This window comes from Chinchilla lanigera, unplaced genomic scaffold, assembly GCF_000276665.1.
Source record: "Chinchilla lanigera isolate Chin_1 unplaced genomic scaffold, ChiLan1.0 scaffold00063, whole genome shotgun sequence".
Taxonomy (NCBI): domain Eukaryota; kingdom Metazoa; phylum Chordata; class Mammalia; order Rodentia; family Chinchillidae; genus Chinchilla; species Chinchilla lanigera.
Window position 1 is genome coordinate 8,867,299 of NW_004955464.1, and position 22,165 is coordinate 8,889,463.

Here is a 22,165-nt window from a genome sequence, read left to right on the forward strand (position 1 = left end):
TCTAGATATAAAAACAGAAACAATCTGCTGGTCAGTAAAATAGGCGAAGCTCTTGAAGACATTCTGCATAGGTAAGGACTTTCTGAAGAGAAGCCCAATTGCACAATAATAGGAAGAATAAACAAACAGGATTTCAAGGAGTTGAAAAACTTCTGCACGGCAAAAGGCACAATCAACAGAGCAAAGAGCAACTTAGAGAACGAGAAAACGGGCTGGGGATTTAGCTCAGCGGCACAGCGCCTGCCTGGCCAGTGCAAGGTAAAGAGTTCAATTCCTGGTACTGGGAAAAAAACAAACAAACAAAAAAAAAAAAAAAAAAAAAAAAAAAGAGAGAGAAAACAGTTTTGCCAGGTACTCCTCAGACAGAGGACTAATATTTAGAATATATAAAAGAACTCAAAAAAATTAGACACTCAAAACAAATGACCCAATTAGAAAATGGGTAATTGAAGTGAATATGCACTTCTCAAAAGGAATACACATGGCCAAGAAATACGTGAAAAACTGTTCAGGATCACTGCCCGTTTGAGAAATAGAAATCCAAACAACATTGAGATTCCATCTTACTCTAGAAAGAATTGACTATCAACATGGTCTCAAAAAACAAGTGCGGTGAGACTGTGGGTAAAAAAGAACGCTTCTACACTGTTTTTGGAAATATAAACTAGTACAACCACTATGTAAATCAGTACGGACACTCCTTAAAAAACTAAAAATAATGATTGCATTTGCCCTAGCTATGTTTCTCCTGGGTATCATTCCAAAATACAGAGATAAATGTACATCCATATTTATATGTTTTAGTCACTTTCTTTGTCACTGAACAAAATACCCAAGAACTGCAATTTAAAGGAAGAGGGGTTTATTTTGGTTCATGTTCTAGAAGTTTCAGTTCTTGCATGATTGTGTGGATCCAGAAAGAATCAGCATGGTGGGAGGGTGTGGTGCAGAAACCTACTCACATCATGGAAGCAGAAAGAAATGAAGGGAGGAGCTGGAGAGACAGATAAACGTTTTTAGACTATGTCCCCAGTGACCTGTCTGGTGGACCAGATCAGGCCTCCCCACAGCAAGCCAGCTATACTGCCCCATAATCCAATGACCTTTCACAGGTGCAACCTATGAACATATGAAGCTTTAGGGGATGTCTAGATTTAAACCATAATATTATAACAGGACAATCAAAAGAACTAAATTACAAAAGCAACCTATTTATCCATCAACAGGCAAACCAACAGAATGTGGTAGAGATACACATTCAGTCACAAGAAAGAATAAATGTGAGTCATTTATAGGAAAGTGGGTGGATCTTAAGACCATAATATTAAGTGAAATTAAATCAGACACAGGTTACAAATCACATGATTTCTCTTATATGAGAAACACCAAATATAAAATAATTTAAAGAGCAAAATAAATGAGAGATAGTAGGAAACAGGCAGGCAGACATTTTGGAGAAGGGAAAAGGTGCTGGGGAAGGGGAAAAAAGGGAAGGTAGGGGGAAAAAGAGGGCTGAATGTGACTAAATATGATATGTACATTATGAATATAATTATTATGCATTACAAACATATAGTAATAAAATTATAAGAAAGAAAACTTCTGTGCCTTAAATCAGAGAACATTTAAATTCTAATTCTAGATTTACATAACTGATTATGATATTCAGCATTCTTCTTTACATAATTTCTGAAAAAATCAAGGCATAGTACTTCATTACATACCTATAAATTTTCTGATAGTTCTGGGATATATATTCTTGCCTGAATGATTTCAGAGATACTGTGACTAACTAGATCTGGTTAATTTTCATGTGAATCATTTCCTCTTAAAATAAATAAAAGAGATGACTATATGACTGGGTGTATCCTAAGATTTGTGCTCAAACATCAATTCTTAGGTTTACTGGCATTGTAATCTCTTCTGATACTGGCATTTCATTTTTGCTATGTAACTCTATCACTGTAAATTTTCTTATTCTGAAATTTAGGTTCTATTCCTCTCCTTCAATCTAACTATCTTTACTTTCTTGAAGTCAGTAACAGACTTTTTAAAAATTTGCTTTACAAGTTTCACGTTTTGCATGTTAATCTTGTTGCATTAGTAAAGTCAAATCTTAATCACACTGGGAGATTTACAATAGGTGTCTCAGAGGCCTTTAGCTTTAAGTCTTTTATTTTAGTTCTTTAATAAGTTTAAACAAAATATCTGATATCATTAAAATAAGCTAGTTTCCATATACTACAGTGTCTTCTTCCAAATATAGTACCATATAAATAAGTTCCAGTTAAGGGCAAAATCACTGGAGAAGAAAATTGGAGATCTTGTTTGTTACTCCATTTAATCATGGAGAACTCAGCACAGCTAATTCACACCATAAGCTCTGGCAGGCACAAAGCCTGTGGCCTGCAACCCTTCTTTCCCAAAGGGAGTGTTGAAAACAAATCTTCTCTTTTGCTACAGGTGCCACATCTGTGATAATACAATCAGCTTTTCTATGTTTAAAACAAACTTCTCAAATTTCTTTTCTGCAGATGGTGAAGGTCTATCAGTTCACATGACCTGGCTAATTGGGTACCTTTTTCTCTGTAAATATCACAGCCAGAATTTTAGCAAGGATATCAAGTTACAGGTATTTGGGCTCTGCCAGTTGGAGCATAAAGAAATGAGGTCTGTTGGGAAAAAACTTGTCTGTTTTAAAAGCCTTAAAAAGTTCCTCCTGACCCAGTGACTTCATGTATAGAACTCTAAACTGTGGAAGCGATGAGAGATGATGATAAGAACTATATGTACAAGGATGTTCATGGCAGCATTGTTTATAACAGGAAAAAGTAGGACTTAACCTATATATTCAAGAAGAGAATAGTTTAATTTGCTACGATTCATTCTTAAGATGGATATTTCATTGTAACACAAATAATGTTTTCAAAGAATACTTTATAACCTGAGGAAAACCCCATGAATTAACATTAAGTGATGATAACTAAGGCATAAACAGTACATACTATAAAATATCAATTTTTAAAATAAACTTTATATGAATGTAATGTGTTCTCTAGGCCCATCTCCACTAGAGTCCCTAGATACATGGAGTTGGTGAGGTCTGACTCTTCTTAGACTATCCTGTCTTGTTAATCCTACCAGAAGAACTACATAAAGGTTACAAAGTTCTTTATAGAATTATCTCTTACCAGGGAGTGGGAGAAACAGGGACTGGAACTCATTCACCTTCAGAAGTCTCTTTTATGGAAAAAAGGACAATTTTCAGACTTAGACTTTAAAAAGGAGTTTTGAATTTGCATCCTTTCCCTTCACAGTTTACCTGATTTTTTCTCTTAGTTTCATTTGCTTCCAAATTTCCAAGGTCATACTTTCATTCTCTTTTTGGAGCCTATATTCCTCCTCTGTGAAGAGTAGTCCTCTTTTCTAAGTTTTAAAATATATGTCTGGTTTCCCTCTCTCATCTCCTACTGTTTTCAGCTAATGCTTAAGAGATGGGTATCACTATTTATTTCTTCATTAGTTTATCCAAGATGTAACCATATCTCACCAAGGTTTGGGGTTGGGAGTTTATATTTCTTGGAGACAACCAGGATTTATGAAGGAGAGCCTTTCCTTTCTATCAGCATGAATTTATTTCTGTTCCTTTCAGAATAGTAGCTCCTGGCATTATTGTGCTAAGAAGTCATTTGTTCTGTCCTGAGTCTAGTTTGTAATTCAAGTCAAACAAACTACCTGCCAATGGCTGTCTATGCTACCCAGAAAGTTCAGTGTCAGTGCCTATTAAGTTCTCTTTGATGGTATGACTTACTATGATTGAGAGGTAGGAGCTAGTAAGGGGACAGATTTTTCAGTTTAAATTGCTATAATGTCTCTCCCACTAGGCAGTGAATCCCTCAAGCCAATATCAAGTCTGATTTATCCAGATAACATCCAACTCTACCATCACTGATACAGTACTCTGCTCATCAAATTAGTTTGCCCTTATATTACAGAAACAAGAATTAGAATTTGATATGTGGAAGACTGGGAGGTAAGGGAATGTATTAAATAAGAGCATGATCTTTGGAAGGAAGCCTGGTTTCAAAGCTTAACTTTGTGGCTTACAAGTTACACACTATTATATCAGGAAACTTAATCTTTTTCTCTCTTCCTCTTACAATCTCAGCTTCCTGTTGGCAAAATGGAAATAAAATCAGTCTCATGGAGCTGTTGTGAGAATGAAATAAGAAAATGTGTATAAAGTACTTGATGTATACCAAGAATTTAAAGTAAATTACAGGTTGCCTTCAGCTTGGCAAGTCAACAGGGAGAAAAATGGTTAGAATGAGGGTGTGCTCCTGAGATGATAGAACATATCTCTTGAAAAATATTTGCTATGGTTGATACACTGTGTCAACTTGGGGAGTCTAGAGGCTTGGCTAAGTGACTCAGCAGTTCTGTATCCGGGGATGAAAAGGACATGCATGCCCTTACCCTTCTGGGATGTTGTTCATTGTGTCAATTTGAGAAGTTTAGAAGGTTAACTATGTGATTCAGCAGGGAGGCAGGGTGCTTACTCTGTATTCATCCTGAGCTTGTGCAAGAGATGGGCATGGGGATTATGTGAGTGCTATACATGCCCCTTAGGTGGGGGTAACCTGCTTGCAATATAAGGGAGGGAAAGAGGCTTGCTTCCTCTGCCCCTCCTCCCTTTTGCTCTAGTAGCTTTTGCTCTCTTCCACTGCCATGAACATTTACCCTCTGCCATGTGCCACTCTGCCTTGGAGCCAGTCAAGTATGGCCTAAACCTCCACAAACTGTAAGCTAAATAAACCTTTCCTTCCTTCATTTTGGCCATTGGGTATTTTGTCTCAGCAATGAGAGAAATGTAACCAAGACAATATTCTTATGTAAAATAAAAAACATGCAGAAAATCACATGTAAAAATGCTTCATTTCATACATTCTTATAAGGCAAACATCTTCATAACCACCATCCAACTTAGCAGAACTCTCCAAGCCCCTTTGTCTGTCCTGTCCTAGTTATACCACCCTTTCTACTTGATTTTTATAATACTCACTTCTATATGTTCCTTTACAACTTTATTAGCCAATTGCATGATCCTATTCACTATAATCTAGTCTCACCCACTTAAAATTGTATATGTTCCCACCAGTGGACTGAAAGATATAGGAAAATGAGTTACATTAATGTGATAAGTACAATTGAAACATATGGTTCTCTGCAAGAGCAGGGAGTGCAGAGATTGCTGTCTGGATTCATATCCTACCTCTGTCCACTACTAGCTTTTCGAGCTTCACCATGTTATTCAACTTCTCTGTACTCAGTCTTTTTCCTCATGCAATAGTAATAATAATAATAATACTTGCCTTGTAAGTACATCGAAGGAAATATAAGAAACATTTTTCAGAAAACCAGAAAATGACAGTTAACTCCAACATAAAAGATAGATAAAAAGGAAGAAATTATTAAACTAAATGCTAATGAGTCAGAGTTGCTCTTCAACATTTTTTCTCCTTTAATGCATTAAATGAAACATCTAATATTTAGGGAACCTGGGCCATAACCAGCTTCCAGGGCATGAACCTGTGAAGTAGCACAGGGTGTGGTACTCAGAGAGCTCCAAGGTTAGTTTAATGTTCAGTTATGGCTATCTTGCAACTTTTAGTATGTTTTGAGCAAAGGGACTATGAGAGTTTAGATCTTCAATGTCTGTCCTGAAGGCCTATGTATTGAAGGTTTGGTCCCCAGACCTATTATTGGGAGATGGTGGAAACTTTCGGTGGTAGAGCCTAGGTGAAGGAAGTTAAGTGATTGGGGGATGCTCTTGAACTGGACACTGGGGACAAGTCCCTTTCTCTCTCTTTTTACTTCCTAACTGTCATGAGATACCTCCTCCACCATGTGTTCCTACTATGATGTACTGTACTGCCATATACTCAAAGACTTTGGAGCCTATCGATCCGGGACTGAAACCTCTGAAATCTTCAGTGAAAAATAAACCCTTCTTTCTTTTAAGTTGACTTTCTCAGTATTTTGTCACTGTTGGGGAAAGGTGACTAGCACAGGGCTTACATTTTCATTTTGTGTTGGGCTTTGCCAATTATGTGGCCAACCATGATCTGGGTACACAACTATCCATAATAGACTCATTTTCTGTCTTTAGTAAGCAGTGTTTCTGTGGGAAAGTTCTGCTTAATGGGATGTATGTAGAATTATATTTTCAAAGTATAAAATGTTCCCTTAAAAGATAATTTCCCTTCTTGCTAATATATATATATATATATATATATATATATATATATATATATATATATATATATTTTGCTGTGCTGGGGTGAAATAAATTCTTAGTAGCTGGAACTCCAGTAGTCATCTTGGACTATGAGGTAAGCATTAACATGAAAGTCATGAAGGGTAAATCAACAAGGTGTGCGTTGTTGGATTTCCAAAATTTAGAACACCATAACAGCCCTGAATTTCATCCAGCTTTCTTCAATTTAAGGAAGAAGAGGGTGTGGTGATAAATGCCTGTAATCCAAGCACTCAGGAATTGAAGCAGTTCAAGGCCAGCCTGAACTTATGTAGTGAGGCCCTGTCTCAAAAAACCAAAACAGTGACAACCAAAACAAAACAAACCTATAATATTTATTATAGTAAATAAATATAATAAAAGTAAAACAAAAATAAAAAGAAGACAAAAGAAAGAAGAAATATCCTATCTTATTCAACCCACTGGCGTTTTGTTTTTTCCTGTAACTTTTATCTGAACCTAGTTCTGAGAAGGAGGATGGAGGAGTGGGTGGGGTTGGTAGGACAAAAGGGTGAGGAAGAGAAAATAAATAAAATAATAAAGGAATACCTTAGTTCATGAATGCTTTTGTTCACAACAATTCAGTTCTCAAACAAAAGTGTGGCTTCCATTCACAAACACACTGGGTGACAAACACAACCATAGCCATTTCCCCACACAAATGAGGTTATCTTCCCTAAAATCATGAAACAAATTTAATTTGTGAACCAAGGTACTACTGTACTTTACAAAATCAGTAGACAGATACATCTTGTAATCCCAATCAATAAAAAAGGAAAGAGAATCAAAATAAATTCATAATTAAAAAGAGGAAATATAGACATAAAAGAGATTTTATAAATTACAAAAAAGTAAAAACCTATCTAAATTTAATACATTTTTGTAAATCATGAAATACCAAAATTGGCTCAACAAATATAAAATGATAATGATTAAGGAACTTGATTTGAAATGATGGTAAAAATATTTTCCCAAATGTTCTAGGCTCAGATGGCTCATTCCGTTTTCTAACATAGATAGAAAAATTTAAAATAAAATGGTAGTTAGTTGAATTCAACAGTGCATTAAAGTATATTGTGTTTAAACAGGCTTTAAAATCAGAAAATCTATCAAAAATTATTTACTACATTAAAATAGAAAAATTGCAATATTATCTTAGCACATGCAAAGATATCTCTTGATTCAAAATTTAATACCTATTCTTATTTTAATAGTATTTGAAAACTAGGAACAGAACAAAATTTCTTCAGCTTGGCAAAGACTAAATATCAAAAATTTACATTTAATAGAAAACATTTAGATACAGTTATTTTAGTACTAGGAAAAGATAAGAATCACATATTTTTTGGTAATTAATTTATTTTTTGATTAATATTATTAATTGTACATATTAACAAGTTCAGTGAGTATCTGCACACATGCATATAGCATGCACTGATTAGATCTACTCTCCTCCTGAAAACACACACTTCTCAATCTCTAGTAGTAGTCATCACTATTCTTACAGTGAGGTCAACATTTTTAGCTTCCGCAAATGAGAGAGAGTATATGTAGTACTTGTTTTTCTGTGTCTAGCTTATTTCACTTCACACATGGGACCCTGGTTCCATCTATTTTACTGCAAATTCTGCCATATGGCTGAAGAATATTCCATTATGTGTATAAACATTTTACTTATGTATTGATGGGCACTTTGGTTGGTTCCATAACTTAGCTATTGTGAATGGTTCCCCAATAAATATGGGCAGGCAGGTATCTTTTCTTTTTGTTTTGTTTCATTTTTCTGGTGCTGGGGGTCAAATCCAGGACATGATACATGCTAGACAAGCACTTTACCACTGAGCCACGTTTCAAGCCCAGTGTCTCTTTAATGTGCTGATTTTATTTTTTCTGTAGATGAATACCCAGAATTGTCATAGCTGGATCACATGTAGATTTATTTTTAGGGTTTTGAATAACCTCTATACTGTTCTCTGTAATGGCTGTAACTAATTTATATTGCTATCAAGAGTGTAAGAGTTCCTTTTTCTCTTTATCTTTGGAAGCATTTGTTATTTTATTTTATTTTTGATAACAGCCATTCCAGCTGGGATGAGGTGATATTTCATTGTAGTTTCAATTTCCATTTCCTTTATGGCTAATGATATTAAGTATACTTTCACATATTTGTTGGCATTGTATTTCCTCTTTTGAGAAATGTCTATTCAGATCATTTGCTCATTTTAATTGAATTACTTGTTCTTGTTGTTTTCTGAGTTCTTTATATATTCTGGGTATTAATCTTTTGTCAGATGAATAGTTGGAAAATATTTTTTCCTCATTATATGACTTATCTCTTCACTTTATTGACTGTTTCCTTTGCTGTGCAGAAGTTTCTTAGCATAACGTTATCTCATTTTCCTGTTTTGGCCTTTGTTTGCTGTTTTTTGAGTCATATTAAACAATTTATCTATATCAAAATCTTCAAGTGTTTCCCCTATGTTCTCTGCTAGTAGTTTCAGAGCTTCAGGTCTTTGATCCAGTTTGGGTTGATTTTCGTAGAGAATGAGAAAGAGATTAGAGTTTCAAATACAGTGTATCTCCAATTTTCCCAGCACAATTTTTTGAAGAGACTGTCTTTCTCCATTGTATTGTTTTGGACCTCTTGTTGGAATCAGTTTGCTGTACATGCATGGGTTTATTTCTGGGATCTCCATTCTGCCCCACTGATCTGTGAGTATGTTTTAGTGGTAGTACAGTGCTGCTTTGGTTACTATGGCTCTGTAGTATATTACGAAATCAGGTATTTTGATGCTTCTAAACATGGTTTTTGCTCAAGGTTATTTTAGCTATTCATAGTCTTTTGTGTTTCCATGTGAGTTTTAGGATTTTTTTCCTAGTTCTGTGAAGAATGTTGTTGGTATTTTGATGGGGTTGCTTTTAATTGTTTGAATCTTACATAATCCTAAAGGTGCTTGCAAAAGAAATAACATGGGGAAATGAAATATTATAAAAAGAAGTATTATAAAAGGATAGACAGGGAAGATATCATTATAATTTGCTATTGATTATTCTTCTTTAAAAAAGTCAAATGATTAACAAACTATTAGACACAATGGGGAAGTTCAATGAATTTACAATTGTAATAATAACTGACAAAAATCAATAACACTTGTGTACATGAATAAAACATGTGGGGAAAAAGAGCAAAATATACCATTCATAATAAGAATAAAATTATGAAATATCTATGAATTAAAAATCGTGTTAAGGAAAGATCTTCCCAATAATGTGACATTTAAGATGACATCTGAATGAAAATATAGAGTCAGTCTGGAAAATATTGGAAAGAAGAACATCTTGGGCAGAGGAAATTACAAGGGCAAATGACTGTATCCCTCTTTTCTTCTGACATCAGAATATTTTCCTTTTATTCGAGTCCAGCCATGTTTTAAATATTTTATGCAGAGTCTCAGTGTTTTCATATAACACAGGAGACCTTTCTCATCAACTAGTTGGTTGATACCCCTCATCCTTTTTACTCAGCTCCCATTTTATTTCTTCAGGAAAAGAGGAAAGGAAGATCATTTCTCTTCACTGTTCCCATACTTCTGCACATACCTATGTCACTGCCCTTACTGCGTTGTTTGGAAATTAATTGTAAACTGGATTTTCACTTGTTATTCTTTTAAATTAGTTAATAAACTTCAAAGGCGTGGTATTTTTGATGTGAAAATTACACAAGGTATCATAGGTGAAGTTCTTAGGACCATTTTAGTCTTCTCTGAATCAGTTACTTTCAGACTGTAACTTGATGTTAGTCTGTCCCTTAAACTCTGAGCCTCATTTTCATCCTCTGAACAAGATATTAAAGCCAATTTTATAATGTTGCTTTGAAAATGAAATGAGTTTGCACATGTAAAAAATATGATTGTAAACTTTCTTTCATTCCATACTGCATGTAACTCAGTGGCCAGACATATGGAGAGTGTCATTTTAATAAATATTTTCAGAGAAAATGGGTGAATCCCACAGAGACTGCTGTTTGAAGCAAGGCACCCTGATTTTGTAGAGGGTGGATGGTATCTGTGGATATAGAGCCACAGGAAGTCCCTGGGGAAAGTAGATCTCCTAGAGACACTCTGAATGCTACCTTGGGGAAACCAATGCCTGTGAGTCTATGTGGGGCATTTCTAACTCATTCCTCATGCTGTATTATCTTGCACAACAAAAGGGAAGTCTCTGAGGACTCGAGCAGGAGTGAAAGTATCTACACTCCCTCCTGCACCTTCCTCAGGAGTAGCCTACACACAGAAGAGCTGAATTTTCTCATTCATTCAATCTTCTGAAACGCAATTGTTCAGTTGGGTCCTGTCAGGAAGCTAATTTTCTAGGGATTCTATTTCCTCTTCCCACCTGGCATTTGTCTATTGATCCAGTCTAAAAACTATCTGCAGTGACGGAAATGTTCAGTACATAAACTGTCCAAAATGGAAGCCACTAGCCATATGTGGCTATGAGAATTTGAAATAGGGCTAGTCTGACTAAATAACTGTGTTCTACATTTTATTTAATATTAAAATTAAACCGTTCAGTTATATACTGTATTTTACTCACTCTTTTATCTTCAGTATTTGCACAGTGTCTAGCTCAGGAGAAGCATCATGGAATGTTTGTTTAAATGAATATTCCACACAAATTAGGTTTCTTATTTACTGGATTTATACTTGTCAAATGCAATTTCATCCATTGCCTTGTGTGAGTTAGAGCAACTCTTTGTGTTAGGGAGGGCCTTTGTCTCAGTTTGTTGGAGAAGAATATTGAGGCTAAATGAATTTAAGTGATTTGTAAAAGATTATACAGTTACAATAAGGCCAGAGTCTTAGTTGAAGCCCGACATTTCCTCTTTTTCTATCTCCCTATATTCAGTGAAATTCCTTTGTTCTCCTTGGCTCTTTGTGACCCCTCCCACAGTCTTTACTGTCCTCAGGATTTGTGAAAAGTACATGTACATTCATGTTGTGAATTTTAAACTGCTCACATGTTAAATCTTATTTTTGATGAGTATTTTCAGGCAACTTTTTGTAGAAGACTCTTGATGGGGCCCATACTTTATCCCTGATTTTACTGTAGATGAATAGTTACACGTATGTTGCCAAAATCTCACCTCAAAGACTTTCTCATCCTTCTGCTTCCTGCCTGAAGGCTTTCTCTCAAACTCTAGGATTTAAATATGCTTGGCTTTCGGCAGTACAACCAGGAAACACGAGAAAGTTCAAACTAGGGATCAAGAATAACCCTCAATCAACAGGGATGGAAATCAGGAGAAAAATGGCCCTGCTTCCTTGTTCTTCAGAGGGACAATAGTAGAGATACACTCTACACAGTTTTTTAGAGGGTTTCCAGTGAGATTAAGCTCAACTGTCTCTGATCGAGAGCGATAAGCTCATTGACATTTTTCTTGGGTTTCTTCCCCTTTCCTCTTTTCCTGTCTCCACTTCACTTGTTTCCTTTCCAACAGATTACCAAGTCCTTGCTTCAGGCTCTGCTTTTGAGAACCCATTTGAAGTCACTACCTAATCATCTAGGAACCTCTTTAGAGACAACAATTTTCCCTGTAACTTATGCTCAGCCATACTTGAATTCTCCAAATTTCTTTCCCATTACCTATAGTTCTGTTCTTGACTCACAAATGCCCTCTGCTCAGCACACTACCCTCCTTTGTCTGGCTGACATTTAGTCATTCTTCAAGACTCAAGGAGGGAACCCTCTTCCCTGTGAAGTCTTTCCTCTTTACCCTCCACTCACAGGACCAGCACCATCTCTATGATTCAGTAACACTTCATACAGTTAACCTCTATCAAAGCCATTAGCTCTGTTCTCTGTGAGCTGCTTGAGAGACGAAATCTACCTAGGAGGGTACTTGCTAGAAAATTAAGTGCTTAATAAAATCAATCTGAATGTGCAAGTATTTAGGACTCATTTTTCATTCAACATATATTTACTGTGTATCTACTTTGTGTCATGCATCATGCTGCACTATGGGGTATGAAAGGGCGAAGAATAACCCAGGCATTAGGGAGCTCTTGGTTAAGTGAGGAAGACAGAAGGAAATGATGCATAAAGTACTGTTAAGTATTGGCACAGTGAGCCGTGTGATGAGAGAGCTGGTCAGGAAAGGATAACTCTCTAATTCAGTCTGAGTGGAGAGGGCCACAGAATGAGCATTCCAGGTATTCTGAGAAATACAAAACAAGCCTTTTTAGAGTTGAGGGTTGGTGCAGCTGCAGAGCAGCAAGAAGGCAGAATCCTATGGACATCTGCGAGTTAGAGTTCGTGTGGGCACACAGAATGCACACAAAGGTGAATATGTAAGTAATTTAACACCTGGATGAAACCAAACAAGATAGGCGGTGAAGTGCCGGGAAATCAATAAATCTGTTCCAAATTCCTAGAGTTGAGCACCAACTACAGAAAAGTCAAGGTGGTGAGGCACTGTGGCGAGCACGAGGACCTCTGTCAGCGGCTGGAAAGTGCCACTCCAGCGGAGTTGGCCCAGGTACCCGGAGGCGCCGAGCATGCTCAGTTGACAGGACGCGGTGGCTCAGTTGCGGGGCACCGGCCGGGTCCCAGCGCTGAAGGCGACAGGCCCACGAGGGGGCTGCGTCGCGGGGGCGGGGCCTGGGACGCACGCACCGCCTCCCCCACGCGGGCAGCCGGCCCGCGAGCAGCCAGCTCGTTGCCGGGGCAACCGGCGTGCCGCGTCTTCCTGAGGGAGCTCTTGTCAGCCCGCAGATCCCATCACCCGCTCCCACTGCCCCACAGTTTTCGCGTGGGCTTGGAGAGTGAGGGACAACAAAAAATGGCGGAGCGGAGCCAGACGGCGCCTGAGGCAGGTCTGTGGGGGCGGTCGATTAAAGGAAGGCTGAGGCGGCAGGGCAGTCCTTGGCCTGAGGGGACAGGAGTCCAAGTCTGGCCCTAGTCTTGAGGAGGCGCCCTAGTGGTTTTGCGCTGTGGGGTTGTGACCTCGGGGTCAGGGGTCAGAGGAGGTTTGTACCCCGCACAGTAGCAGGCGGGGACCTCGAAGTCCTGCAGTTGGAGCCTGTGGGGGAGTGCGCACACACTTAAGTGAGCGTGGGCCTGGGAAGGACTGGGACACAGCCCCCTAATCCTGAGGTGCCTGTGGTGAGGGCTGATCCTAGGGATAGGCTGCGTCATGGAGAGTGCGTACCCAACCCTGTGGAAGCAAGGGAAGGATCCCTGTAGGGGCCAGATTTGGAGTGTGTGGGGTGGGGTTGGGAGCAGGGTGGAGGCTCTGAGTCTGAGGATGCAGGTGCATGTAGAAGGTGTGTTACTTTAATACCAGACAGTGCCACGAAGAAGGGTTTGCACAGAGCTTTGCTGTGTAGGGTCCTCAGGATTACACCTGGTCACTAAGTATACAAATCTTTGTATGGGTCCTTAAAAAGGCAAGAAGCTTGAGGGGCCACCCAGTACCCTAGTCCTTTAGGACTCTACCAGAGGAGGCTGAGGCCTGAGTGTCACTCTATATGGGATCCTGAAGGTCATTCAGAAACCACAAAAGGGTGCATACCCACATCTCTGGGATGGGAAGATAGCCTTAAGAGTTAGGGAAACTGACGGGATGAGAGATCCAGGGACCTGTTTCCAAGGACGTGCTTGGGGATATGGCTGGGCTTAGAGGGAGAAAGAGAGTGTGACTTAGACATCACTGGTGGTGTCATTACAGAGTTATAGAAGAAAATAAGGGTTTTTATAGTTCTGTATGTGGGAGAGAGTAAGAATATCCCTAAAAGGACTTGAAGACCAAAGAACTGGAAGTTCAGTACAAGGGATAACAGCGTGTATAGAAAATCAGCAGCTTTGGGATATGTATGGTGGTGGGTGATGAAAGTGGTATATACATATAAACTTTTATATGTGTCCTAATTAGGTGTGATAGATTGTTTATAAGAGCAACCCATTTGAATTACTCCAGCCTTGGTGTGTGTGTTTGGCTGTGGCAAGGCTGGGCTGAAAATGTAAACTTTTGGAAACGATCAGGAGTGGTTCAAGAGACATTATCTCTCAAGGTTTCTTCTTGGGTTGTCTTTTCTTTGAATAACATCTCTGTTTCTTCCAAAAAATAGTTTGTCTACTAGTTTTATAGTTTTAGCTCACTCATAACTTGATCAGAGGCATTCCTTATTCAATGGTCTACTCGACAAATATTTACTAAATGCTAACTATGTGAGTATTTACTAAATGCTAACTATGTGAGATACTAAAGTAGGCACTGGGAAATGCTTGCTCCTGATTATCTTACCTTGGACTTCAAGGTTTACCCAATGCATTTATATTGCCTTGGAAGCTATTTAATTTAGTTATTTGTGTTATTAATTAGCTGTCTTCTTCAACTACAATGTAAACTCCACAAGGGCTTTTATCAATCCTACATATCTAGAACTGTGTCTAGGAGATAATATGCTCTCAATAAATATTAAGTAAATAACTGAATGATATCATATTGTCTAGAGGTGTATTTCAGCTGAAATATGAGAAGGATTGGATAAATGATGAGCAAAGAGTGTTCTAGACAGAGGGAAACCCATGTGCAAATACCTGAAGGCAGGTGGAAATACGATATACTGTGTAAAAACCTGGAAGGAGACATGTATAGGTGCATGTGGAGCAATAGGAAGCAAGGTGGAACCAGATCTTAGGGTACCTTGTAGGCTATGTTATAAATTTTGGTCAAAAATCCTAAGAATAAGCATATTCTAGCAAGTTGAAGTGGAAAGAACTGGAACTCAAATCTTTGTATAAGTACTGTTTCTTATACTTTCATATAGGGACCTTGGTTTCAAGTTTCTTCTTTAATTTGTATTTTATTAATTCATGTTTGCCACACACAATGATTGTATTAGTCATAAGAAGCTTGTACAAGAACATAACACATCTCAATTTTTTTCTTTTTTCATTCCCTTCCTCTCTCTTCCCTCTCTCTCTCTCCATTGCTTTCAAATTTTCTGACCTTCAGTTTCCTCATCTGTAACATGAGAATGATATGTATAGATATTAGAGATGATATACTTGAAGCACCCATTAATGTTATTTCCTTAGTTCATTTGCAGCTTGGATATAAAAAATTTCAAATATATGGCATATGCTTTATGTATAAGAACAAGTTTTAAACAATCAGCGCTGACTATAAAATATCCTTTTTTCTTCTGCATTGCTATAATGCTTTGCTATTATAAGAAAAGCAGAGACTAAGTTTTGGAGAATATAGAATTGTTATCAGAACTACTTATTATGGAACTTGACTCTGTGTGGAGCAGATTTCGAGGAATTTCGTGGAGGAATGAAGAGACACTTATAATATCTTTTTTCAAGCCTGCAAATAACTGTTTAAGAAGGTCATTTCTTTTAAATTTTGTGCTTTCAAATGGGTACATGAGTGTCAGGATTTTCTTTTTCTCCATTAATTTAATAAAAAATAATAGAAAATATTATAATTAACTAAATGTGGGAGTAATTGTCTGAAGGTATATTGTACCTGCATCATTTTCTTAGTTTCTTCTCCCTCCTTTCCAAGCATGATAAAAATTATTCTGTTTGAAATTTACTGGGAAAATAATTTGTTTTCCTAAATTGCTAAGTTTGTTACTTTTGTGGATGCTCATATAGATTAGAAATTTTAGTATTACGCAGTCTGTTAAAATGGATTGTACCTTGATCATGTTCTCTGTGAAGTAACTTTCTTTTCTTTTCTTTTTTTGTTTTTTGTTTTTTTTTTTTTTGCACTGGGGATCAGATCCAGGATTTTTACTCTGACCTATATCATCAGGCCTTTTTTGTTTTATTTTGAGATAAGGTCTCAGTTGCTAAGTTGTCCAGGTTGGTTGAAACTTGCAGTCCTCCTGCCTCAGCCTCCCAAAGTGCTAGGATGTACCACTCTACCTGGGCAAAATAACTGTTTTTAGAAGATCAACTCTATATGAGTCTGAAATTATCTATATTGAAATTATAAAAAGCCTTAGAAATCAGAATACTGTAAGAATTCTTATATCGGTGGGCAAAATAGTTGTCTTTTTGGTGTTAGTTTTCTCATTTATAAACGGGACAGTAACACTTTCTTTTTAGGTAAGAATTAGGAATAAAGTATGGAAAATATACAATGTCTTATACCCCTGAAGAAATGGTAGTTTAATTGATATGTGGACTCTGTGTGTGTGTGTGTGTGTGTGTGTTTGTGTGTGTGTGTATGTGTGTACTGTTTTTCCTGAAGGTTTAGTAGTAAAATCACCTTTAAATGAAGAGGGAATCAGGTCTAGAGTTTGTTATTTGGCAGTTTTGGACATATTTCAGAATTCAGATTTTTTTATTATGGAAAGACAGTATAACATATACACTGTCAATTGCACTACCCTGGAATCAAACACGTTAATATCATATCCACATGATTGTGAATCATGAACAGTTTCATATCAACTTACAGCAGTTTTTGCTCCCAAATTTATTTTGAAATAAGAGGTAGATATTCGAGGATTTTAAATTTGTGGAAAAGGAATGTATACTTACATCATTTCATCCTTTTTTAGAAATATTTTTAAAAGTTCAAATTTTTTGGTCAACTTTATATCTTCTGTAGCATAAGTGAGCATGGTTTTATTAAAGATTCCAAAAGTATTGTGACTTAAAACACCTTTTATGGACAAGAAGGTTGTGTGTTAATTTCTTCTAAGTCTTTCTGTTGCTAAATGTTACATTTGGATTCAGTTTCAGCATCTTAGCTCAATGCTACTTTCAGTAAGAGATATTAGAGAGTTACACACATGTCAAAATGGCCAGAAAATGTCAATATTTATATTGACATATTAACAAAATTAGTTTTAACTTGAGTCATTTAAGAACAGCACAGTCTTATGTGAGTTTCAGTCTTTTGATTGTTAAATTTCAGGAATGGAGTAGGTGTTAAATTTAATATTGATTTGAGGAAGAATTTCATTCTTAAATGAGTTTGATATTTCTGATTATAAAAAATTATTTCAAGTGTGAAAGCTGCAATAATTCATTGATAGTGTTCACCATATGGGAATATGCTAATCTTTGCTTTTAATATTCCCCATTTATTTAATGGAATCTATAAAAGAAATTTCTTTCAAATTCTAAAGGAAGATCCTTTTATTTGTCATATAAATTTATAAACTGTTAATTGTGGCCCTTTGTGTCTCTAAACAGACTTTCAAAATAATATATTTGAAAGCTAGGCATGGTGGCACATGCCTATAATCCCAGCACTCAGGAGGCTGAGGCAGGAGGATCACAGTGAGTTCGAGACCAGCCTGGGCTACAAAGTGAGCTCAAGGCCAGCCTGAACTGCATAGCGAGACCCTGTCTCAAAAAGACAAAAAACAAAAAAACCCGAAAAACCCCAAAAAACCCAAAATAATATGTTTGAATACAAACTGAAGGGAAAAAAATAAAAAAAAAAATACAAATAGACTCCTAAAATTTTACACAAGTTTAAAAACTTACATTACTAAATATTTTCAACAATGTTATGGGGGAAGGGAACAGGAAAATCAACCTCCAGTGTAGGTTGCTTGCCTTTATTTCAAAAGTAATATATGAGCCTCTGGGTCATGGTTCTCTGGAGAAAAACCATTATATTGTGGGAGTGCAAATAAAAAATGCTTAGCAAGTGGTTACAAAACAGTATGGAGTGGGCTTGGTGAATGCCTGGCTCAGAAGGTCTGTCACAGTGCCCTGGATGATGTGACATGGGCCTGGTGGTGTTTGTGCCTGTCAGACAGTTTTTTGCTTGCAGGATCTGGTGTGGGCACAGTCAGAGAGGGCATTGAAAAATATTAATTCATTAAAAATATATTTAGTGCTTTCTGTGTTCCAAGCATTGTACTAAACTGTATTCAGAGATATACTGGACAAAGTCTCTGACTTCAAGGAGTTTCTATTCCAGTGGAAGAGTAGCTAGAAAATTATCATCTATGCATTGTAAAGTTGTACATAGAATTCTGAGGCCAGGGCATGATTTCCTGATGGTCTAGGGGAGTGGTAGTTCAGGAAGGTTTCTTAGAGGAAGAGACAAATGTCTTGAATGACAAAGAGTTAACCCAATGAAGGTGGTAGGCAGAAGGATTGAGGAGTGAAGCAATGAAGAGCAGAGAAAGCAGTGCATGTGCGTAGGTGTCAGGAGGTGAGAATACAGAGTTCAATCAGGACATTGCTAAAATTACTTACCTACTAACAGAACTAAAAACTATATTTCTTTTTCCTATTCTGGTTCTGAAATCAGTGATCCCTTTGGCTTTTTAATGAAGAACAATGAATTCTCTTCCGAGAATGCATACTAAATGGAAACAAACAGAAATTTAAAAATGATTTCCAGAAATTCTGAAGCTCAGGTTAAGAGATCTTCTATTTATTAGTTCAGAAGTTCCACTTAAAAATTTGAATTTTTTTTCTGTCACTGGGGATTGTTCAATCTGTTCAGATGGCCTTCATACTGAGCTACAGCCTCAGACTATTTTTTATTTTTTATTTTGAGACAGGGTCTTGTTAAATCACTAAATTGTCCAGGCTAGGCTTGAACTAGGGATCCTCCTCTGTGATTACAGGTGTGTACCACCATGCCCAGCTAAGAATCTGAAATCTTGAAGGTAAGAATACTTTGCTGGAAATGGTTGAGCTAGCAATACCTCTGCCAAAGCAGATCCCTAATGTACACCTCTAATTATTTGGATTATCAGTCTGTCTTATACTAGCTTCTTCACAGTTTACTTTGTTTATGCTTTCTCTCCTTTTGCTTCATGGTAGACCTGAAGAAAAAATTTAAGATGACATAAATAGATTCAAGCTAGATTAAATTATTAATTCAGACTCTGTAGCTGGAAACGGGTCTGATTGATACTGAAGCTCATGTTCTTTCCATTCCTTTTCTCCAGTTTGAAGGCATGAGAAAGATTATAGCATGCAGTAAAGAAAGAGTGAATTGTTATTCTTCTACTGAGTGTTAGCGGTTAAGTGACTGACCCAGGGTCATACAATTAGGGAGAAGAGGATCCAGGACTGTAATTCAACTTCCTGATTCCCCTTCATTAAATCAGGTCTGTCTGGCTCTAACTCCATACTGATAGGACCACTTCACTCTACTTCCTGTCTTTATTTCCTAGTTGTAAAATACTGTTACTGAAGGAAGGGGGACTTAGAATAACATGGAAGGACTTAGAATAACACAAAATTTCTTCCTTAGAGAAAGAGATAATGTATACGTTCTCAGGCAAATATCTTAAACACAAAGTGCACATTTTTTCTAATTATTCCAATATGGAGTTAGTGAAGTTTCTCATATTAGAAATCTTTATGCATTCATCTGTTAAATTAGTTCTAGGTGTCTTAAGGACTAAAATGGCAATTAACACATGACACATAGTGGTCATTCAGTATCTGTACATCAAATGAATGAGGACTTGCTAATCTATAAATTTTAGATTAAATATTTGAGTTTAGGCTATTGGAAGTATGGGATTTTATACATATGAAGGAAAAAGAAGTAACTTCTTTTTGTAGCATTTTACAAACAAAACATTTTAGTTGAGTAATGCAAACACAACTGGTGAATTGGGGATGGGACAGGGACATTTAACACCTTGTTTGGAGTCAGGCATAGTGGCTCACACCTGTAATCCCACCTCTCTGAAAGGCTGAGGCAGGAGGATTACAAGTTTGAGCCAAGCCTGGGTAATTTAGTGATTGAGGAGACCACTGTCATGAATAGAAAATAAAAAAGGCCTGGGACGTGATGTCTTCAGCTCTTTGGGAAAGGGGAGTTAGAGGATGAGGACAGAGGGGAGGAATGGAGAAGGGATTTTAATAAAAGAAGCAAGTTCTATTATGTACATGTACTGAGTCCACAAGATGATTGTAAAATGCATGTGCTGCAAACATGTACTAATAAAATAGCAACAGGCTGGGAATATAGCTCAGTGGTACAAGCACCTGCCTGGAAAGTGCAAGGTCCCGAGTTTGATTCCTGGTACCGGAAAACAACAACAACAACAATGGCTTGGGAATGTAGCTCAGTGTGAAGGTCCTGGGTTCAGTAGACATCCCCAGTACCATTTAAAAAGATACTGTTTGGATGTGTCTATCTCTTTTGGTAGCACGATGAAGGAAATAGGGCATGTGCTTTGGAATTACACAGATAAGATTTAAAATCTAACTCTACCATGTAGTGTGTACTAGTGCTGCTCTAAGACTTATTTTCTGTATTTAAAATATATATATTCATCCTTTACCTAATACAGTTATAAGGTCATGTGCAATTCATATAGTAGAGTGGAAACTCTTTAGCTCATCCACTAAATTAATTGGTGCCTTCCATTTTGTGAGATATGCAGGTTTTTATATGTTTAAAGACCCTCTCTGATCATGTAGCTGCTGTAAAAAGTAATTTTATATATGTAGAGTATATGAATGGGACATTAGTCATAGTGTTATAAATAGATTAGGAAGAGTTTAAAAATAATTTTAACTGAAATTAGAAATATGGTCGCAACTGTAATAGTCTAACTTTTCATTTTACTGAGGTTGTTACCAGGGTATCACCATGAGAGTAACAGTGATTTTCAGAAACAATTGCAAACTTTTTGCAGCCTGGTAAAAATTGTTGTAAATTTGTTTTTTTAATCTGTGTATAAAAAGCTAATCTGGTGGGGTTTTTGATTTGAATCTCAGTATCACATATATTATAGTGCTGGATTAAGAAGCAAATGATTTAGGAAAGAATGTAGGTAATTTTTATTTTCTCTAATGACCTTTCTTGCTGTTAGAGTGAAAAGAGTATCTTTATACTGTGAGTTTAATGTACACTGTCTGTAGTCTAGTGTTCACCTTTATGAAAGCAACTTTTCCTTATATGCTGAGGAGGGACTTATGATCTAGTGTACTTAATTGATTTGATAAGGTCCTAGGGAAAAGGAATTCTCCTTCCTTTTAATGCACACTTGCCAGTTAGGGACTAATTGTAAGTTGTAGTGTGCTGATTAGATCTTTTCTGCTACTGGCAAATTTTTCATTGTGACTAGATCAATATATGTTTAACTGTTTTTCTTCAACTAAGGAACACTACATTGAGGCATTGAACATATTTTTCATTGAAACTTAAAAAGTTATGTTCCAAGACAATGGGTATTGTAACCAACTAGCAAATTATATTATGATCCCAGGGATTAAATGGTTTAGTAGGGGTTGAGTGAAGGTGGAAAAACTTTTTATCATTTGTACATTCTTATTTCAGAGTGGTTTCAGTAGGGAAAAACTTGTGCTCAGAGAATTTCACATTCAAGTAATGCGATCCTGATGAAATGGGCTAAGTAACATTTTCTTCAATTATCTAATTTTAATGTCATTTTACACTTAGGTTATCAAAAGTTTCCAACTTATCCTTGAAAACATGCTACCCACTTAAAAACTGTGTGGATGAGCTTTGTAGCTATTAGAGAGACAAAATCCTTATCAGGTTGGGCATGGAGTGCATGGCTGTAATCCCAGCATACTGTAGGCTGAGGCAGGAAGATTGCTGCAAGTTCTAGGCTAGCCTGGGCTGCATAGTGAGTTCAGGGCCAGCCTAAACTTGTGAGATCCTGTATTAAGAACAAAGACAAAATGAAAAGCAGACCAAAAAACAAAAACAAACAAAAATGAGGAAGAAAAATCTTTATTTTTGGGGTATCTGCTTTGAACAATACGTACTTTAAAACTTTGGAAATGTTGATAATAATTCAAAAATGAAATTGTCAGGTGGGTAAATTAATTTTGTATCTGTCCCAGTAAGCTAAATGCTTT

At 36.8% G+C, this 22,165-nt stretch overlaps 1 protein-coding gene across 3 annotated transcripts in view; it reads left to right on the forward strand.

Moving 5' to 3' along the window:
* The window catches only part of Agbl4 (ATP/GTP binding protein-like 4), a 1,347,784-nt gene that overhangs the window by 19,898 nt on the left and 1,305,721 nt on the right, over positions 1-22,165 (forward strand). For 2 of the 3 annotated variants that reach the window (XM_005398626.2, XM_005398625.1), the window contains exon 1: positions 12,965-13,191. The exons of the other annotated variant lie outside the window; for it this stretch is intronic. In XM_005398626.2, coding sequence (XP_005398683.1) covers positions 13,158-13,191 — 34 coding nt within the window. In that variant the 5' untranslated portion in view covers positions 12,965-13,157. Of the gene's footprint in view, positions 1-12,964; positions 13,192-22,165 lie in introns of those variants that run through there. 3 annotated transcript variants of the gene reach the window in all.